The 22,431-nt window shown below is 43.6% G+C and overlaps 2 protein-coding genes across 2 annotated transcripts; one reads left to right on the top strand and one right to left on the bottom strand.

Annotated features, from left to right (window-relative positions):
• The first annotated feature begins 223 nt into the window (after positions 1 to 223).
• LOC121580362 (transmembrane protease serine 4) lies at positions 224 to 6,583 on the top strand. The gene is made up of 13 exons (XM_041895412.2): positions 224 to 325; positions 462 to 527; positions 681 to 827; positions 1,244 to 1,396; positions 3,316 to 3,442; positions 3,540 to 3,653; positions 3,737 to 3,780; positions 3,937 to 4,099; positions 4,220 to 4,386; positions 4,991 to 5,086; positions 5,736 to 5,878; positions 6,019 to 6,168; positions 6,327 to 6,583. The coding sequence occupies exons 3-13, from the start codon at positions 689 to 691 to the stop codon at positions 6,336 to 6,338; spliced, it is 1,308 nt and encodes a 435-aa protein (XP_041751346.1). The 5' UTR covers positions 224 to 325; positions 462 to 527; positions 681 to 688; the 3' UTR covers positions 6,339 to 6,583.
• A 64-nt stretch (positions 6,584 to 6,647) lies between these two features.
• LOC121579980 (sodium channel subunit beta-4) lies at positions 6,648 to 16,881 on the bottom strand. The gene is made up of 6 exons (XM_041895021.2): positions 16,458 to 16,881; positions 15,491 to 15,843; positions 11,486 to 11,649; positions 10,995 to 11,217; positions 10,678 to 10,807; positions 6,648 to 10,481 (listed from the first exon to the last, which is right to left on the bottom strand). Exons 2-6 carry the CDS (start codon positions 15,591 to 15,593, stop codon positions 10,385 to 10,387), a joined length of 717 nt encoding a protein of 238 aa, XP_041750955.1. The 5' UTR covers positions 15,594 to 15,843; positions 16,458 to 16,881; the 3' UTR covers positions 6,648 to 10,384.
• Between the last annotated feature and the right edge of the window lie 5,550 nt (positions 16,882 to 22,431).

The raw sequence follows: 22,431 nt of genomic DNA, 5'->3' as shown, positions 1-22,431 counted from the left end.
TCACTGTATATGAACCAGAAAAAAGGAGCGAGTGAGATGTCTCGCTTCCTCTTCCGTCTCTGGTATTATCCCAGCCAGGGCCCAAAACCCGCCTGATTCCACTAATCACATCACCTCCTCACACCAAACCATTTAGCTTGATTAGCAAAGATCCCGCCCCACCTGCTGATTGGTCATTAGGGCACAGGAAGGGCTTGTGAGAGCAATGGCATTGTGGCATCTGTCTGTTTTCTAGAACTTGGCAGAAGCCTTACCTGACTTTTCTGGAGAGCAGCTGATAGACAGGATAGCAGGGCCGAGTGAGGACAGCTTGGTGGGCACACTGGTAAGATGTGAGACAGGGACATACTAACTCTACCTTTCAATCTACAAGTGTATATAATGACAAATGTAGAATTGCACAAATGTTTGAGGTTCAGATGCTGTTCCTACTGTTGATCTCTTTCCCCCCCTCCCTTTAGATTCACACACCCACACTGCTGTTAAGAGCACCAAGGACAAGCCCACACATCTAGACCTGTCTCGAGGTGAGTTAAAAACAGATTGCTGTATATTACCTGGAGTACCACATCATAATGTAGCCCTCTTCTTCTTCTTCTTCTTAGTGGCAAAATAGGAGAGAAACAATATTTTTTTGCACAACTCACATCTGACTACCTTAACTGTCCTCACACCGACAGCTCTGATCATGCCTCAACGCCAGAAGAGGCAGATTACGGTGGCCCAGAGGGACCAGGGAAACCAGGGGGCTAAGAAGAAGATGACCCTGATCACTGTGTGTTGTGTACTGGTCACACTGGGGATATTGGCAGTGGGTGCTTACTTCAGTATGTCCCTCCTCCGTCTCATGTCACAACTTTAACCACAATTAAAGTCTGGAGTTTCTCTAAATCCTATTCCTGTTGTAACCTGTATCTCTTTTCCCCTTTATCCTCTCTACCCCTCTCCTCTCTCTCCATCCTCTCTACCTCTCTCCTCTCTCTCCATCCTCTCTACCCCTCTCCTCTCTCTCCATCCTCTCTACCCCTCTCCTCTCTACCCATCCTCTCTACCCCTCTCTCTCTACCCCTCTCCTCTCTCTCCATCCTCTCTACCTCTCTCTCTCTCTCTCTCTCTCTCTCTCTCTCTCTCTCTCTCTCTCTCTCTCTCTCTCTCTCTCTCTCTCTCTCTCTCTCTCTCTCTCTCTCTCTCTCTCTCTCTCTCTCTCCCTCATCCTCTCTACCCATCTCCTCTCTCTCTCCAGTCTGGTGTCTTGTCGACCGCAAGTTTTTCTTCTGCTCCCAGTCATTGAAGTTCATCCCCGTGGCGATGGTGTGTGACAGGAAAGCAGACTGTGCCGGTGGAGAGGACGAGCTCACTTGTGTGTCCAGCCAGCCAGCCAACACCACCTTCCCAGGCAAGACCACCAGTACCACCCTCCATCTTCTCCATCAGTTTTCCCTTCCCTCTATCATCCACCTCTCATCTTACCATTCCACTTAAAGGGGCAATGTGCAGTTGCTACATACATTTTCGGACTTAGAAATTATTGATTGTACCCATTGATTCTTGAAGAACATAAACTAAGCACGAGGCATTGATAAGTTAACTGTTGTAGGGGAGAGTGGGGTATCTGCATCACTACGTCTAGGGAAAGTATTCTTTCTAACAAAGATATATTTCAGGATGTTGTGTATCCTTAGAAAGAATCAGAATTCATGGTAACATCCGTTTTGAAAACATAGCTTGTCCAGGTAATGGGTAAGTTGAGCATAGGGACAGGGTAAGTTGAGCCGCCTTGAGGTAAGTAGGTGATGGTGCTGGTGGGTCAGTTTAATTCATGGAATGGGGGTGTGATATATTGTATAGCTTAAATGTATGCCTACATTCAGATACAGATCTCTCGCTGTTCAATATCACTTACCCTTACATTTCTTGGCCAGTTGTCTGGGACAATGTTAAGAGAATTTATTAACTAACTATTTCAGTGTCTCTGTGCGTCTCCCAAAAGGTTGTAAGGCTTTTGGATCAAGAAACGGACAGAGCCTCAGTGTAATAGCCAGGTCTTTATTCAGAGAATTCTGCAACAAATGGTCGTACAATATTTTTATACACACACGTCAGAGGAAAAATCCCACCCCTCTGTAGGCGGGCTGTATATTTCCACTATACATGGGTTTAGCTCATGTTTTCCTCTGCTATCCTGACCACCAGGTCACACACACACACACACACACACACACATAGATATACATACACATGTTCTTATCATAGGCTGCATTCCTTAATTTTCGCCTCCTCACAATATCCTGCAAGCCTTTCACTCCCCTTTCCCTGTGTGTTTTGGGAACCAGTATATACTCTGTTGCTGGGATATAAACACATTTGGTTAATTCTCTAAGCTCTAGTCTACTAATTATTCATACATTATTAGTTTAACTGAGGGTGTGACATTTTAGTCATATCTCACTCACACATTTCTTTATCAGACAAGGATGTTGTTTCGATGTGCCAATTCGTAGGCAAGTTCTCTGCATTTGAGGCTACTAAGCCCATGAAACTGCCCACATGAAAATGTACTACAGTTTACTATAGAATACTACAGTACTTACTATAGAATTATGTTGCATACTGTAGAATACTATACTACACACTGTAGTGTCCCTCTCATGTAGTACTTACTATATAATGTTGTAGTATACTATAGTAAATACTACAGTATTAATCACAAAACTGTAGTAAATACTACAGAAATGTCTGCAAAAACACGTCACTTTTTTAAACTATAGTAAATACTACAGTATTTAATTTGCATATACCCTGTCCATTCCCTTCCCCCATATCCCAATTTGTGCCACCCATAAGTGAGAACCCTACATGCCAAGTATAGACCATATTGTGTTCCATACAGATTATAGGAAAGAGCAGAAGCTCTGCACTATCCGTTCAGACCCCAGTTCTTCCTTCCTTCCTTCCTTCCTACCTACAGGTTATGGAAAATGTGCTCTTATAGTATTCTCCAATAGGTTTCCTCAAGGAGAAACCCTCCACTTATATAAAACAAAAACACTATAGTAAATACTACAGTAATGTCAGCAAAAACACTACAGTAAATACTACAATCCGCAAAAACACTACATGAATTATTATAGTACATACTAAAGAGTATTTTACTACAGTATTTATACTATAGGTAACTGTAAATACTACAGTATACAAGTCTGCAAAAACTCTAGAGGGGCGGGAACGGGTTTTATTTTTTCTGCCGATTGCCCATTTAACTCATCCATCCATCCTCCTGTCTGTCTGTGTGTGTCTCTGTGTGTGTGTGTGTAGTGCGGTTGGTGGGTGAGAGCATGGTGCTACAGGTGTTCAGGGTGGAGGCTGGGTGGAGCACCGTGTGTGCAGACGACTGGGGATTGAGCGACACCCGCAGTGCCTGTCAGCAGCTGGGATACACACTGTAAGATAAGACCTCAGCAGTCTTCTTCTATTCAGTCAGATACGTAGTCTTATGTATCTCCTGTATATATCTGACTACTGTTTGTCATCTACACCAGGAACCCTAAAAGCAATAGACTGGATGTCAACAGCCTACACCCCTCACTGGGAGAGTCCTTCAGTGCAGTAAGAGCAAGAACTAAGGGTCCCCTTCACACTGCACTCATCAGCAGGTAGGTGTATATGTTCTTCTGGATGTCCTCCAACCATCTGACTGTTTAGGTGTGAGTAACTGACTATCCTCTCTGTTTCTCAGAGAAACCTGCATCTCAGGCTCAGTGATAGCTCTATCGTGCTCAGGTAAAGATTTCAAATGATCACCACCCATCTACACACTTTTGCCACTACCCCTATAGATACTTCATGGTACCCCCTGAAATAAATGGTTGGATTTTTGTAATAAGTTTGAAGCGCTTACCATTACCAAGGCTTGTCATCCCTTGCGTGTCCCTCCAGACTGTGGGGATGCGGTGGGGCAGGACCGGGTGGTGGGGGGTTCTGACACCACCATAGAGGAGTGGCCGTGGCAGGCCAGCCTGCAGAAAGACCACCAGCACGTCTGTGGAGGCTCCCTGGTCTCCCTCACCTGGCTAATCACCGCTGCACACTGCTTCAGCAGGTCAACACACACTCAACATTGTGTTTTGCTTTATCATTATTCTCTTTGCTGTCATACTATTTGTTTAATGTTGTATATGCAAAACAAACACTGACCTTTTTCTTTCACACACACACCCAGTGATTGGAAGGATCTGAACCTCTGGCAAGTGGTGCTGGGTAGGACCCACCTGATGTCTACTGGGGGTATTTCTGTAGCAGCCATCATAATCAATAAAGATTACAGTTCTGACACTCACGACTATGACATCGCCATGCTGAAGCTCATCAGGCCTGTCACTACCGGAGGTACTGGACACCTCTCCAGCAGTTACTCAACCGTCCCAAAGTCCTTTACAGTAGCCTATAACCTTCATCATTGCTCAGCTTGATGGATGGGAACATGTACACACACAGGGGGTTAACTCCCCATGCTGTCCTCTAGTGTTATGAAGTTGAACTGCCAGGACTGTATTTCTTTCCCAACCAGTTTTCTTGTCCGAAACAACTGTCATTGAAAAATATAGCCTTTGGTACTAATTTCTAGTCACTGTACTATAAACCCATAATTGAGGTCCTCTGCCGTGGTTGGTTGGTTTGTTTTATGTTGTACAGTGACGTACATTTAAGCAATAAGTCCTGAGGGGGTGTGGTATATGGCCAGTATCCCACGGCTAAGGGCTGTTCTTGGATACAGCCCTTAGCCGTGGTATATTGGTTACATACCACAAACTCCCAAGGTGCCTTATTGCTATTATAAACTGGTTACCAACGTAATTAGAACAGTGAAAATAAATGTTTTGTCGTACCCTTGGTATACGGTCTGAAATACCACAGCTTTCAGTCAATCAGCATTCAGGGCTCGAACCTCCCAGTTTATAATAAAGAAAACTGATGTCTTGACTCTCTCCAGACACCCTCCGCCCAGTGTGCCTGCCACCCCACAGCCTGCCTCTGAAGGCAGGGGACCCCTTGGTGGTGACTGGCTGGGGCTTCCAGCACGAGAAAGGTGAGACTGGACAGGGCTATCTGTACAGAGCAGAAGGCAGGTCTATAAAAAAAATAGCTAAATCATACAGCCAATCAATGTAAAGCCAACTTTCTTTTCCTTTTTTTTTTTTTACACTTTAGTCATTTAGCAGACTCTCTTATCCAGAGTGACTTACAGGAGGAACTCATGGTGCTCAAGGGCACATCGACAGCTTTTTCAATTAGTCGGCTCTGGGATTTGAACCAGCAACCTTTTGGTTACTGGCCCAATGCTCATAACAGCTAGGCTACCTACCGCCCTAATGTAGACCAAAGCCCCAACAATGGCAGGGCGTGTAGAAGTGCACACTTCCGTACTGTCTGGCCATTTTTATTGTGTTCTTAGTGTAAGAGGCTACCTGTTATCTCCTGGGCGGTGGTTAGCCTAGCGGTTGGGACAGTAACCGAAAGGTTGCTTGTTTGAATTCCTGAGCTGGCAAGGTTGAAAAAATCTGCCGTTTTGCCCTTGAGCAAGGCAGTTAACTGCTCCCCGGGCGCCGCTGACGTGGATGTCAATTAAGGCAGCCCCCCGCACCTCTCTGATTCAGAGGGGTTGGGTTAAATGCGGAAGACACATTTCAGTTGAATGCATTGTTGACTGACTAGGTATCCCCTTTCCTCTTTCCCAGGTAAAATCTCCTCAGTCCTGCAGAGTGCCACTGTGTATCTGATTGACAGGAAGGTGTGTTCCCGCCCCTCCATCTACGGCCCCTCAGTCACTCCCAGAATGCTATGCGCAGGGAACATGGAGGGAAAAGTGGACGCGTGCCAGGTAGAGCTCCTCCACCAATACACTAACGCCTACAAAATGGCTGCCTTTAGTTAGTTTGCTAGACTATCACACTGCCAATGCAGTCATACTTTGCATTTGTCTTCTAATGCCATTTATTTTGCTCTCTCTTTCTCTCCCAGGGTGACAGTGGGGGTCCACTGGTGTTCCTATCCAAGTGTTGGCAGCTGGTGGGAGTGGTGAGCTGGGGGGTGGGCTGTGCCCGCCCGGGGAACCCTGGGGTCTACTGCAGCGTAGCGCAGCAACTCAACTGGATCTACTCCATCATGGAGGTGGGTGTCTGGCCACTACGACAGACCTCTCTAGGACTCAAACGGAGGGAGGGCAGAGCCAGATAATATGATGGAAAACAGATTTTGATGTATTCCCACTTGTTAGAGGTGTCTTTAAAATTCCTTACCTGATATGATTTGGTTGTCCTATTTTTCAGAAGTACTCCTAAAAATCCAGTTTCTCTCCGAGGTAACTCAACTGACTGGTGTTCTCTCTCTCAATGAGCGCTGAATGGGTCTGGCAAACATTCAAAGTCATCAAAGGACAAACACATCGCACTGACTGACTGAATACTGGCCTGTGAATGTTCACATTTTTATTATTTTTCATACTCCTTTGAGAGATGTAAGTACTGTATGAGATTATTTTTTATGTATTTAAATGTTTTGTTTTAATAAATTCAATTTTTGTAAATGGTTGTCATTTGATAATGTATTGTTCAATTTTGACAGCCAACAAAAAATGACAACACACACTGTTTAATTTAAAAGTTTATTGGATTCTGGTGGCTTTTATAATAAAGTAAAATGGAGCTGATATGCATGGTGGAGAGATTACATGAGGAGGCATCATTTGAGAGGGAGTAAAGAGAAATATGACTGTACATTCACGTTAGTTGGGAGAGCAATGTGGGACCAAGGTGTCAGTAATGTCTGGGTACATTATAGATTCACAAACATTCTGTTGTCAAAAGTGCAATAATGGATGATAGAGAGGTCACTATTTCAGCAACTCTGCTACTACAACTTGGTACAACAGTGTTCTCAGAATTTCCAAACGACAAAGATTTCACTTTCATATTGCTTCATCTACCCAGTTCTTTCAGTACAGTTGTCAAAAGAATAGGGTACAGGGAAGACAGTTGGTACCTCTACAGTACTGTGTAAGGGCATTTCAACAGGACACGTGTCACTTTCACAGTTAGGCTATAAGTATGTTTGTTAAGAGGTTATACATGTAACATTTCCACCTGCAACTAGCGCCAAATATCAATTACATGCCAGCAGTAGCAAAGGAATAGAAATTCACAAGAATGAAACCTACTTTTTAGAATGCCGTGTGAAGCTGCAAATTAGTTGTGTACAACTTCCTGTATCACGATTGGTTCTCGTTTGTCAGGTTGACAACAATAGCAAAAACATTTAGCAATACAAAACGTATTCAAACAATCTTTTTTTGGATTGTGATAAGGTAAGAAGCTATACTAAGCCATTTGTAAGCAGTCTCCAACAAACCATGAAGAAATTTAATTTATGGCTAAAATCTTGTTGCTCCTTTAAATTACATACTGTATATTGCATATCTCCACAGGTTCTTACATTCAGGAACCTTTTAGAGGATTTCTCACACAGGACTCCATCCCACAGCCCCTTATGCAGAATAGAAGATGAGCCATAGCCGGACACCAGAAACACAACAATAGACAGAGGTCTCTACACACTAGACATGCGAAAAGACACCACTCTGTGCCTTCCAAACATTCACAAAGTGCCGCATAGAAACAGAAATAGGAGGCTAGCTTCCCAGAGTGAGAAGGGGAAGCCTATACATCTGTGCATTAACAGGCAAAATGAGTATTCAAATCTGAGCAGCGAGGTCTGCACTACTCTGTATGTCTCCCTTGTGGTTAAATGATTGATTAATATCATTGATTGGCCAGAAAATCTGTTCACTGGTGGTGTCACACAGGTCTGAACCAGACAGTCCCTGGTTAAAAACAATGAAAACTAGCAGTGCTCTAGACCTCAAGGACTGAATACCCCTGCACTATAAGCCTATGTTCCCTATCTACCCTGGATCAGCTCATCAGAACTCCATTTCCCATAACCTACTTTGATTACTGTTGCTCTTGTCATTTTTATTGCTCACATTATCATCACAGTAAAGAACTCAAAATGGTATATTGGAATCCTGCAATAGCTATCGTCATGTTGCTGTAATGTCTGGGCAGCGTTGTGAAAGCAGATCCCATTGGGAGAGCCTGTCCTATAGTACATGAATGTCTTCCGCTCAGTAGTCATGTTTGTGTTTGCATAGTATCACTGTTATCTTAGGAGAGTATGAATCAGCCAGGGATTCAGTTCCATAAGCTCAAAGCCGTGTCCAACCAGAGATAGTACATTTACTACTGTCTATGATCTAACCATGCCATATGTTTGTTCCCATCTAAGACAGCTGAGGTCATTAATTCAACTTTACCCTCATGTTAAATATACAACTATTTAGGTTCACTAACTCACTGCTCCACTGGTACAACACATCTCTGTGGTTTACATACACTTCTAGCACAGCCCAAAAATATACATTTCTAAGTAAAGTTCCCAAAAGACCCTCCTGTTATTGTTACAAGCCAGTGCACTTATTTGGGGGTTATGCTATGGGAACAGCAATACTGGGGCTTGTCCACATTAGAAACAACTTGAGTGATTGAGGGAGGTATATTTGTTATGTTTATACAATGACAGATGCAGCAAGGTCCTAGACAATGGACATAGACATTAAGTTCTCCCCTGAACATGCATGTTTTCCCACACACTGAAGGTATTTTGAAAACGAGACATTCAGCGTCTTAAACGTACCACTATTGGATATATGCCATTGCAGTTCAATAGCGATGGATTTCCATAGTAACTTAGGAACCCAATGAAAGGAGTACATTCCATTCCTGATCAGATGTGGGTTTCTCAGGGTTATCCCAGTTTTGTCATAATAAATGGGCTGAAAATGGGATATTAGTTGTGTGTCTATTATACACTGTCCAGTAAAGATCTGTTCCAGTCTATCACTCTACCTGCATCATAACTGCTGCCCCATGCATCTCTTTATGGTGTAGTTAATGGAGGTATCCGTAATGACTGTAGATGAGGGATATCTGTTTTCTGCACATGGTGAATTTGTGTTGAATCATGAGCCATGAATGAACCATCATAAATTCCGCTGCGCTGCAGCATATGAGTACTTATTGCAGTGTGTAAAAACATGGGTCTGAGTAAATGTGTTCAGTACAACAAAGAGAGAGCTATTTGTAAGTGGACATAGTATAGAAATGTTCAAGCCAGTAAACCCACTACCTAATAGTGTACTGTGCATAGCCTAGCCAACCATTGGATGCACACTGGATGTAGTGGGGGTTGGCATGATGTGAGCAGATTTGGAACCAGCTTCAAAGCAGAACTAAACACATTACATGTGGTTAAATCTGGGATTCCAGAAAAGAACACAAGAGAGAGTACATTTCTATTGTCAAGCATTGTGTCTCTAAATCTGCCTTGGGGTTTCACATGCTTATAAATGCATTAAGGTTATTTGTCTTAAAAGCAGCATTAGTAGAGGTTTATTCATTTTTCTAGGGGGTTGGTTTCAAGGGATTGTCTATCATTTCATTCATCAGCTTGTAGTATTATTCCTTTGCGTTTTGCTGCGTTTGGTAAATGGTTTTGCAGTATTTAGTCTTCCCTACCAGCAGAGGAAGATAGAAGCGCTAACAGGCACCAGTGTTTTATATCAAGCAAAGAAAAGGTATTATGTTCTGAACTGGATCATTTCTCACTCTTCACCACAGCAACACCCCTTTAGAGACCTTCGTTTCTAAATATGATACAATAGGCTTAATGAATTACTTTTGGAATAGCAGAGTTAATATTGTATTCTAAACAACACTAAACTAAACTTGATACGAATCAGAGGTATTATTCAATAGGACTGAAGCTGAATCTGAAGTGGCATAATGCCACTGGAGATTGAATTAAACTGTGAATAATGTCCCATATATTTTCTACAAAACATAACATTTGAATTTGTAGACAGTTTCAGTTGAACTGGGTTGGTTGGTGAAGAGAGGAGCAGGATCCAGCACAGTTTAAACAGCATTATTACATAGCATTATTCCCCATCTTAAGCATATTTTAAATTAATCATAATTGTTTTCTCTTTTTATTATCATATGAAAAACAGTCCTAGGTTTAGGTGTTTAATTTAAAAAAATAATATATCTACTTGAACGTATGGTGGCGGTTTCCTGGACACAGCCTAAGCTTATTGGACTAACAAACACTTTCAATAAAGAATCTCCATCGGACGTGCTTCTCAGTCCAAAAAACCTGCCCAAGAAACCTGCCCATGGAGTCATGTGTACATACACATGTTTATGCATATAAATATATGCATAGATATAACTGTATATTTATATATGGATGTACATACATGCAAGTACTCTCATTTCTTCTTTGGTGTTGGTGGTTTCGAAGTTCTGGATCCTGAGACATTGTTTGTTTCATCTGCTGAGGAAGATTGTACAAGGCACTCGATCTTTCTGTGGACGGGAGGAGCAGAGGAGAGAGGAGGGTTAGAAGAGACACCTGCTTTTCCACGTATTTTTATAATTGTAGCCCGACTGTATTGATGCTTTACTACAGTTTGGAGGCACCAAGATGAGCTAAAGGTGTTTCTCTGTGTGGATGGCCAGTTGGCTACTCTCCGTGGTCTCGTTGCTACTCTGTCTTACTCACTTCTTCTCCTCGATTTTGAAGAGAACGAAGAGGATGAAGTTCTTCACCAGCATGAAAGTCATCAGCAGGGCGATGGCTCCGCCCACTGCAGAAGCAATTATGATGGTGAGAGTGTTGTCGACCACTCGTACTGCAGAGAAGGAGCCAGGGAGAGGAGAAGGTAGAGGCTGATCAGACAGACATTAGCTACCTACAGTGCATCGTCTACACAGCACAACACATCTAGACGTTGTTGCTTGTAGTACCCGACTACCCGCCTAGCATTTCCAAATGTATCTGCCTGGAGTAAAGCAAAGAGAATGCTAGTTAGTACTCACACTCGTCCACCACGACAAGGGTAAAGATAGCGCTGTGGTTCTTGCCCTTCTCTTTGGGGTTGCGTCCGAAACAGGTGTACTGGCCCTCGTCCTCAAAGGTGATGTTCCATAGCAGGATGGAGATGTTGTTGTGATCACTGGTGCCGATAAAATCCACCCGCTCCCGGTAGATACTTACTGGATGAGGATCCATCCCGTCTGCCGGAATCACCGACTCACAAACCTGAGAGGACCAGGCAGCCGTCAATCATCTGACACTCACAATATCTGACCACAACTCAAATCAAAACATTCACATTAGAGATATCACTTACTGATGCAGAAAACTATTGGTCTACACCACCTAAATTAGAACACTTGAAAATATGACATCCTAACAGTGACTTTGAATATCCCAGCCGTGGCCCTATCTGTGTGAGATCTGAGCTGACATGAATGACTGTAGTTGTGTGGCTGCTGTGTTTTAGTGGGCCAGGCCAGCTTTGACCCACCTTCTGCATAGTGCCATTGTCGTTGTACTGCCAGTTGAAGTAGAGGTTTTTGATGCCGATACAGCTGGCATAGGTGCAGGGTAGCAGCACAGTACTGCCGTTTAGCGCCTCCAGGAACGGGACCTTCCCTGTGGACATCTCCAGGCCCTGAGCAGACCACACACCTGGAAGGGAGGGAGGGGGGCATAATCTATAAGGTAGTACACAATACTCCTGAGAAATCCAGAAAGGGAAAAGACAACACACACCATAGTGAGAAAGGAAAGTACACAGTCTACTCATGTGGTTTCCATATTTCAATGGATACTGTTTCCAGAATTAAATCGTTCCCGAAATATCGTCTCTTTTACTTAACAAGTGCATAACAAGCCAGCTCCTCTCTTTTACAATGGTGTCAAATGGTGCTGCACTCTGTGAAAGAGGGGAGGGAGGATAGTGAGAGAGAGAGAGAGAGAGAGAGAGAGAGAGATATGTATCTCTGGTCCATTCTCAGGTTACTATAGCTCATCCATTGACATAGAGCTTGTAAAAAAAAAAAAGAAGTGATAATCCCCTACCCCCTCTACCCATATCCCTTCTTAACTGATCCTGAAAACTATCAGGCATTTGAAGACTATGTCTGACCTCAACTGAGGGTCAATACCATATCTGCTTCTGACATTTCCCCTTTGACCTTACCATAGATAGTTACTGACAGAAAGATAGGAACAGCGAAACATCTGAACAATAACCCATTTTACTACTGAAACATACACTTAAGCTTAACTATTGTATAGAGAGAATGTGCATATTACAGTAAGATAGGACAAGTATATACACTTCCATACATGCATTTGCATACACCCCCCCCACAAACATACATGCACGCACACACACGTACAAACACTGTCTACCCAATTCACAGACTACACACACTTAGGTCTGCAGTAATGTTATGGCACAGACCCACAGACCTGACACAGTGAGAGGTAGGGGGAAGAAGAAAAAGAGAAAAAGAGGGGGAATAAAATAGGAAGCGAGAGAGAGAGAGAGAGAGAGAGAGAGAGAGAGAGAGAGAGAGAGAGAGAGAGAGAGAGAGAGAGAGAGAGAGAGAGAGAGAGAGAGAGAGAGAGAGAGAGAGAGAGAGAGAGAGAGAGAGAGAGAGAGAGAGAGAGAGAGAGAGAGAGAGAGATAGATAGATAGAGAGATAGATAGATAGATAGATAGATAGATAGATAGATAGATAGATAGATAGATAGATAGATAGATAGATAGATAGATAGATAGATAGATAGATAGATAGATAGATAGATAGATAGATAGATAGATAGATAGATAGATAGATAGATAGATAGATAGATAGATAGATAGATAGATAGATAGATAGAGGGGCTGTCAGTAAGTTGTTAAAAATGATAAACTAAAAACGATCCATTACTGTTTGTATGTGTATGCTCACACTGTTTGTGATTGATTGTACGAATTTGTATGAGTTTGTATTTATACCAGGCAGATTATGTACAGTTACAAGTGTGTGTGTGTGGTATTTTATTACAGTGTTTGGGATGTTGTGAGGCCATTTAACTCAATGCAGGCTCATTAAACTCGGTAATTAGCAAATGAGTTCAGGCTCATCTCGCTCTTTAAGGGAATCTAAATAACGCAGGTCCTGCCACCTCTTTAACATAATCCAGATAATGCCGACACCAACACTTCTCAAGTGGACCTAAAGATAACGGATGGTTTGTCTGGGTACATAAACTCACTGGGACTATACAGCAATGCTGCTCACACACTTCTCCCTCTGCCCAGTCTGTCCTCTCCTCCAATTCTCTAACCAATAGTATTACCTGTCCTGTCTGCCCTTTCTGTCCCATTTTCTCTTGCTCTGTTTGTCCCTCTGCAGCCCCCATTGCTCAAAATTCCTCCCCCCTCTGTTTTTACATCACCCCTCAGCTGTGTGACATCATCAATAACCGACTCAAGGTCAGGTTAGGACAAGCCCCTCCCCCTGCAGTTTGGGACAATATATGGATGTAGTGTGGGCTGCACAGTGAGGGAGAACATATGTATGAATGCATAATTCCTTCGAAATGACTCACACACACTCTCTCTCTCTGCCCCAATGCAGCACAGTGATTCTGCAGAAACTCACACAGGGCAGATGCACCTCTCTCTCTCTCTCTCTCTCTCTCTCTTTTGTCCTTCACTCTCCATTTCCTTCACTGTTATTTGGTCCTCTCTTTTTGTCGCTCATTTTCCTTCTCTGTTACTCTGCATTGTGATTCTACTCTTGCCTCTGCATCTCTCTGTCTGTATATTTTCTCTGATGTTTGGTGACCATTTATATACTGTATAGTGGTAACTGAAGTTCAACAGGATATGGCTCAAAGGGGCTGGTTAACTTTGAGAGGAAAAATAATGTAAGACACAAATACAGGTAGGAGGACATCATCCAGCGAAGACTCAGCCCCATGCCAATCCCCATTCACAGCCAAATCAGGACATCTTGGTGGTGAAAGGCACTCTGACCCTCCTAGACCCCCCTATGGATTGTGTCAGCAGCAGTCTCCATTGAGTTGCTTATCTAATGGCTTTGTTTCCAAACTGTCATTTATTTGAGGTTCTCCCGTATGATCGGCTTCTAACTGGAACAGTGATGCTCTACTTTCTAACCTACATGTGTCTCTTTCTAGAACACATCAAGCATGAAACCTCATAGACCTACCTGTACAACTATACAATCTATAGAACCAGAACATCACTATCTAACATTTTAGACCAACATTTGATTTATTCAGTAAATCCTCAAAACGATCAGCCTTCATGTCCTACATTACCCAGCAATCGTGTGCGTATGAAATAGTTTAATTGCAACCAACGAGGCGCATAATCTGGCTAAGATGGTGAATTGGGCTTCAGGGGGGCGGAGGGAGGGGCGGGGTGTAATGCTGGACTGATCCTGCAGTCCTGTTGGCTCAGAGCGTGAGAACATCAGAGCCTGACTGAGCCTGGCTGACAGCTCCTGGTCTGTCCAGCTGTCTGTTAAAAGGAACAGGGTAATATTACCCTGATATTATTACCCTGATAATTCACATAGCAGATGCTGCTACCATGATGCCATCCCTTAAACTCAGACCAGTTCCCATTTCCCCACTGCATTATTACTCTATTAACCTGGATCTGCAGGGGACCTTCTCATCACACTGATATTGTTACCTGGAAACAACTTGACTCCGAGTTAAAAGCTAAAGAAAAATCAATATAGTAACTCCATGTTGTACAAAATATCTTCGTTTTGTGTTTACTGTAAAGGCAAAGTAAAATTATGTGTTAAATGTCTGATATCAATAAAGTCCTTTATTCCTTTAAGCCCTTTAAATTCTTATGAATACTATTGCTATGATAGACTGCTTTTGTAATAGGTAAATGTATGTATAGGTCCTGCATAATAATACTGTGGATAACATATCTAGTGACAGACCTCTGAACAGACACTAGGCCACTGCTGCAGCTTTGATCAACTCAGATTCAGGTTGTGAAACAGAGGGGTGTTACGTACACTGAGATTATAAAATCACTATTCTATATGTAATTCTGTGGTTACGTATGCCCAGTTATCCATCAAACATACTTCAGCACGCAAACTGACTGCATTTTCTAGCCACCACGCAAATAAAACTCTGATACAAAGTTTCACCAATCAATCCATACAGTGAAAAGCCAGCTGCCACAATATTGCCAACCACTCTGCAGTGAGAGAAAGGTTTTAACCGTATTGAGTCCACTCTATGGAACGACAAAATGACATCAGATGGCAAATACAGTAAATGTTTCATAGTACATGACAGGGCAGTTGGGCTTGCGGAATTGGGAACATTTCTTCAAACTTTACTTAAGAGAAAGAGAGGAGAAGAGAGGTGCAGAGAGAGAGAGGAGAGAGGAGGAGAGGTGTAGAGAGAGAGAGAGGGATAGGATGAAAAAGAAGCACTAGGGATATATATGACTGAGACAGAGAGGTCTTACTGAGCAGCAGAGTGATGATCAGGCTGGTCCGGGGCCAGGCGGTGTGTGAGGACAACAGACACCTGGACCTGGGCTGCTCAGCCCCACTCCCCTGGACCTCCATGGCACTCTGAACCCGTCCAAAACACCCCCTGCTGTGGGATCCAGCCCGGGGTCCGTTGGGCTGGAGTTATCCTGTCAAAACTCCTCTGGTGGTCAGGTCGATGTAACCCAGAGTCCCCCTGGTCTGGTTGTGTGTTGTGCCTGGGCGTCTGATCTGGTCCCAACCGAGGCACCACGTTCTACTGTGTTGTTAGCCAGTCCTGGTTGCAGTGCGTCTGCCTGCCAGCCCCAAAACACTCCCGTCAGAAGGACTGTCGGTTAGACAGAGGGCATGCAGGAAGAGAGGAAGAGTGAGAATGGGGAGGTATGGGGTGGGTGGGGTGTCAGGGAAGAGGGTTCAGACTTAAAAACAAACTCAAGACAAACTAAGTCAATCAGCTATAATCCTTCAGTAAGAGAGCACTCCTAAACTGAGAGAGAAAGAGGATCAGAAATAGTGAGGATTTAAGAGCGAGAGAGAGTGACAGAAAGAGCGAGAGAGAGAGGAGAGAGAGACAGAAAGAGAGAGAGAGAAGAGAGCGAGAGAAACAGAAAGAGAGAGAGAGGAGAGGAGAGAGAGACAGAAAGAGAGAGAGGAGAGAGAGAGAGAGAGAGAGAGAGAGAGAGAGAGAGAGAGAGAGAGAGAGAGAGAGAGAGAGAGAGAGGAGAAAGAGACAGAAAGAGAGAGAGAGAGAGAGAGAGAGAGAGAGGAGAGACAGAAAGAGAGAGAGAGAGAGAGAGAGAGAGAGAGAGAGAGAGAGAGAAGAGAGAGAGACAGAAAGAGAGAGAGAGAGAGAGAGAAGAGAGATATATATAGAGAGAAAGAGAGAGAGTAAAGGGGATGTAAAACACTGTGTGCGCAGCATGAGACAGTACTGCACCATACCTCTTCCTGTGGCTGTGTTCCCGAGAGGCTGGACCAGCAGGCTGACTACACAGCACAGCTGAGTCAGTGAGGACGAACGCACGGCAGAGCTGAGCTGAGCTGAGCCAGGGGAGAATCACTGCGCACCGGCAGTCAGTTAGGCTGCAGTCAAGTCGATTCCACCAGCCAGCGCTTCCTCTGCAGAGAAAGGCAGGCTGCAGCCCCAGTCAGAGAGAGAAAGAGAGAGAGAACGAGAGCGAGAGAGAGAGAGAGAGGATGGACAGGAGGAGTGCTGCTGCAGTAGCCCCGGTGACTTATGGCTGCTGGCTCGGACGGTCCTGTCTCTTCTTCCTGGATAGCCCCAGTTTCTTCTTCCCTTTGCCTGCTAGCCTGCCCCTCTGGCTCTCTCTCAACTTTTCCCTGCTCTCTCTCTCTTGGCTCAGTGCCTTCCTGCCCCTCTCTCTTTCTCTCCCTCCTCCTCCTCCTCCTCTTCCTCCTCTTAACCTCCCTGTCTGTCTCCCTCTTTCTCCCCCTCCCCTCCCCTCTCTTGACTCAGGGTGTGAATGCAGACGCAGGCACTTTTGTCAGAGTGGAGATCAGAGAGAGCACTGCAGGTTGGAGGGGGTACTGTAATACAGACCAGGGACACGCTCACCACTACCTTGTATTTATAAACACCCTGGATGTAGAAATAGATATAACAGGATCCAACATTGATATACAGGTAACTGCCAAAATAAAGGAAACACTTGAGTAAATGAGGGATACAAAGTATATTGAAAGCAGGTGCTTCCACAGAGGTGTGGTTCCTGAGTTAATTAAGCAATTAACATCCCATCATGCTTAGGGTCATGACCAGTGCCCAGCATAGGGAGTTTCAAGGATGTGTGTGTGTGTGTGTGTGTGTGTGTGTGTGTGTGTGTGTGTGTCTCAGTCACCAAATCTCAACCCAATTGAACACTTATGGGAGATTCTGGAGTGGCACCTGAGACAGCATTTTCCACCACCATCAACAAAACACCAAATGATGGAATTTTTCATGGAAGAAGGGTGTCACATCCCTCCAATAGAGTTCCAGATACTTGTAGAATCTATGCCAAGGCGCATTGAAGCTGTTCTGGTGGCTCGTGGTGGCCCAACGCCCTTTTAAGACACTTTACAGTGTATGCTGGTGTTTCCTTTATTTTGTCAGTTACCTGTGTGACAATTCCCCAATTGCTAATAAAAAAAACGATACATTCATCAATCACTCCCTTGAGTTACACTGTAAAATGTGAACATATTTTACTCCTGTTATATCTGAAGTCTGTACCTGAATGAATGAGGGTGTGTTTACCTTCAATGTGACTTTGGGAGCGCTCCCTCTCTCTCTTCTCCAGTGGAGGCTGCTGAGGGGAGGACGGCTCATAATAATGTCTGGAACGACGCGAATGGAATGGTATCAAACACATGGAAACCATGTGTTTGATGTATTTGATAACGTTCAACTCCAGCCATTACTACGAGCCCGTCCTCCCCAATTAAGGTGCCACCAACCTCCTGTGCTCTCCTCCCTCCCTCTCTCTGTACTCATCCTTCTCCTATGATAGATTGACAGAGTTTAGTTTCCTGTGACTCTGCATTTCCCTCGCCCCCTCCCCTCTCCTTCCCAGGTTTTCACATTATGATATTGATATGGTGGCGGTGGGGGTCTGGATTAGTTAATGTCCCCAGCCCTGCATGGCCAGACCAGGACTAACGACAGTGTTATATTCCCCTACATCAGGTTAATTAGCATCTATAGCCATCAGTATACCCTCTGGTAATCAAGGAGCCAGGGAATGTGTGTGAGGGACAGGATGTGTGTGTGTGTGTGTGTGTGTGTGAGTGCATGCCTGTGCAACGGTCCCTGTCCCTGTAAACACTCAGAAGGTCAAACCAGCGAACATAACATGATGTTCTCATAACTCTGCAGTGACACTAAGGTAATGTGGTTGGCAGTACATTAAGATATGAGATGGTGTGAACCCCCCTCAAAAAATCCTCTCATGTTGACACACCTTACATCCTATGATAGATGTACCCAACCCATGTCAATGAGAGATGACCACCGGTGCCTGACTGACTGTAGTAGGGAGTCATATACTGTAGAAAAACTGCATTCTCGGATTCTATCCTTTTATCACTGATTAGTCAGCAACTTGTAAAGGTAGAGGGATCACTGCATTATTTTTATAAACATATTACAGAATACCATTACAGCTTTCAGACACTCCCTATTATGTGCTATTCAACTGTCAGAAAATTAAACAATAAGATTATCTATTCTAAATGATGAAAACCTGAGAATAGCCCTATATGGAATGAACCAGAGATCAATATTGAGACGTAAATAGATTATTCAAACAGTGAGAGGAGAAATTAGATGATTAAAAAAAATAAGAAAACTGGCTACCTGAGCAGGTCTACAGTTACAGTATCAGAGAAGACACACAGCTAAGGATGAGGGAGCGCTATCACCCCCTCTCTCTTTTACACACACCCTTACTCACTCTTTTCTATCTCACTCATTTGCCTCGCCCCCTCTCTCGCTCATTATGTTCCCATACTTTTTGGATTGCAATGTGGAGAGAATCAGTACAAGTCTGGACCTCCCAGCACTTGTCAGGAGTCAGGAGTGGACCTACAGGATTCTACTCTTCTAGTTTAGCTGCTCAGCACAATTTGACACCTATTAGTGTCATTATTAACTAACCGGATGGGTACCTGACTGACCTGCAGAAAACTTTGAAAACTGCGACTGGACTTTCAAAAGTAGTCAGCTGCAGGTAACTGCCAGTAAAGCATGTTTCTGCTTCCATCGCAATTTAATTGCATTGTGGTCTATTATTCATAAGGAAGCTTATTTCCTGTGTTCTGAACTATTTATTTATAGTCTTTATAAGGGGGCGTGGAGAACAATTCATTAGCCGTCTGCACTTTTCTCTTTCAGATAGAATATCTTGGCCAAACTGTTTTAAATCAGATACATGAAATATGTTTTTTGCCTTTCATCTGTCAGTTAAGTACTTCTCTCTGCTTTTGGTCTAATGTTTCTGTTAAGTGTATGTTCTGAAGATCTGTTGAAAGTTTCTAATAAGTACTAGAAGTATAGTTGTTTCTGTATATGGTGTGTAGATGCAGTGTGTTGGGACAAGGACAGGGAGAGGGAGGGCAGGTAGAGGTTGTTTATGCCAGGGTTTCTCAAACTCGGTCATGGGGACCCCAAGGGTGCATTTTGGTTTTTACCCTAGCACTACACAGCTGATTCAAATAAACAAAGACAGATGATGAGTTGGTTATTTGAATCAGCTGTGTAGTGCTAGGGCAAAAACCAAAATGTGCACCCCACGGTGGGCACCAGGACCAGGAAACCCTGGTCTAAGCTAACATGCAGTGGATAGAGCAGAGAGACGGGTACCGAGGTGGTGCCGGACACATTCACTTCATCCCAGTTAAAATCATGATCAATCAATGCAATAGGAAGTAGAGTGTATTAAAGTGTCTGCTTCCATCCATCCATAGCATCAATATGGACATATGAGATTGTGTCTAGTCATCACACGGCTGCATGACATTACAGCAACAGAGCTGGCACCAGGCCAGGACACATGACTGGTACATTATTGCATAGGATAGAACTACAAAATAAGTGCAAGATTATCTAGAATTCTGAAAAAATTGTTTGCGGTTGTGTGTGTGTGTGTGTGTGTGGGAGGTCCATATGAGAGGTGCTGTGCTCAGACACACTGCTCTTCCATCCGGGCTCTTCCACCAGAGAATAATTGCAGCAGAGTTGGGAACGCTTCCAGAACTGAGAGAAAAAAACAGAAAGAGAAGGGTGCTGCAGACCTGTGCAGGGGTCCCATAATTACACTCATCAGATATACACACACTCACAAGCACCACCTTCATCACTCATACAATATACATTCAATGCACTAATATTCACAACCATACATCCTCAAAAGACACCCTCATTCTAAAACACATACACACCCACACACCCTTGAATGAGTAGGTGTCCTCTGCCGTTGCTGCAGTACAGCTCCAGGGGGAGGAGATGGGTACACACTGATTTACTGCAGCGCAAGAGCACGCACACACACGTATACACACACACACACCCTCACGTATACACACACACACACCTTCATGTATACAAACACACTATCACACACACTATTATAAGCACATTCTAGATACCTACTTACACATACACGTGCTTAGGACAGCAAACCGGGCATTCCATCTTGAGGACACACAGGCAAACGTACACCGCTGCACACATGTGAACATGCATGGACTCAAGCATAAGTACCACTAAAGTGACTAGTTAAGTACCTGCAACATTAACATTAAAGTAAGGAAAAACCATTAACAGACTGTGACAAGGCTAAACAAAACTCTCACAAGATGAATGCATGACCTAAATTGTTGCAACATATTGCTGATTTTCTCCCACTTTCCCTGTCTCTTTCTTTCTCCATTTTCCCTTTACTCAAGGTCAAGGTCACTGACTAAAATAAATATTAAAATAATTTAGTCTCATGTACTTTTACTCTATAAATGATCTAGTTCTCAAACACAAACACAATGACCTAACCACAAACTGTAACTCACAATATCAGGGAAAACATATTTCACAGTAAATCAAACAAATGATACTGTATCTTTAAAATGTATATCCAGTCTAGACTAATTAGAATATCTGCATGTCTTTCTGTATGATGTGTATAATATGTATATAATTGTGTATAATGTGTATATAATTGTGTATAATGTGTATATAATTGTGTATATAATGTGTATAATTGTGTATAATGTGTATAAGGGTCTTTCTGGGTGTGTACTGCATGTAAAGGTGAATCAAGGTTTTTGGAGTTGTGTGAATAAAGAGTCTTCTGTTCCACCTCCAGTTTATCTGTCTGAAGAATCTATCATCCTTAGCCAGAGTTATTTAGAGTATCAAGGAGGCAGCTTTTATTTCAGCCCAACAAAGCCCTGCAAACACAGAGCCAGTGGCAGGTCCTCACATGTCACTGGGATAGTCCAAGACACTCTAAACCAGGGTTTCCCAAACTCGGCCCTGGGCCCCCCTTAGAGGGTGCACGTTTTGGTTTTTACCCTAGCACTACACAGCTGATTCAAATAACCAACTCATCATCAAACTGATTATTTGAATCAGCTGTGTAGTGTTAGGGCAAAAACCAAAACGTGCACCCGGGTGGGGGCTCTAGGACCGAGTTTGGGAAACTCTGCAGTTTAAACCACACAAAACCAGCTTTTCTACACAACACCTGCCTGCTCACACAGGCACTACCCAGCCTGGCCTGACCCCGGGTGTGTTGGTGTGGCTGTCTCTACAGCAGGAAGGCTACACACGTGAAAGCAGATATTAATGTGTACAGTAAACAGTATAGATTATACTCCTGGTGAATGTTTCAAATGGGACGCAACATGAAACAAGGTGGCACCCTCTTTCACAAAACTAGTCAGGTCATCATCACATGGCCAGAGATAAGACATGATTCACTGTATAAACACAGCTACTGCTGGTGAATGTTTAGATGGCTGAAAACCTCTCCCTACCCTCGTCAAACAGTGTTCATCCATAACCAGTGCAACACTAATAGCAATAAGCTAAGCAAATGAAACCATTGCATCATACTGCATGGAAGTGACATTGCTCAATCCGTCTCCAAGGTAAACAGTTGTGTAGCCTGTAATTGTTGCCATTAATTCTTGTGTTTTCTGGATTAGGAAGTTCGATCTGAGAGTGAATGATAGGCAGCCATTGTGATAGGCAGCCAACGATAGGCAGCCATTGTGATAGGCAGCCAACGATAGGCAGCCATTGTGATAGGGAGCCAATGATAGGCAGCCATTGTGATAGGGAGCCAATGATAGGCAGCCATTGTGATAGGGAGCTAATGATAGACAGCCATTGTGATAGGGAGCCAATGATAGGCAGCCA

This window comes from Coregonus clupeaformis, chromosome 13 (assembly GCF_020615455.1).
Source record: "Coregonus clupeaformis isolate EN_2021a chromosome 13, ASM2061545v1, whole genome shotgun sequence".
NCBI lineage: Eukaryota > Metazoa > Chordata > Actinopteri > Salmoniformes > Salmonidae > Coregonus > Coregonus clupeaformis.
The sequence above is the reverse complement of the archived record's forward strand: the minus strand, read 5'-3'. Positions and strand labels throughout refer to the sequence as shown.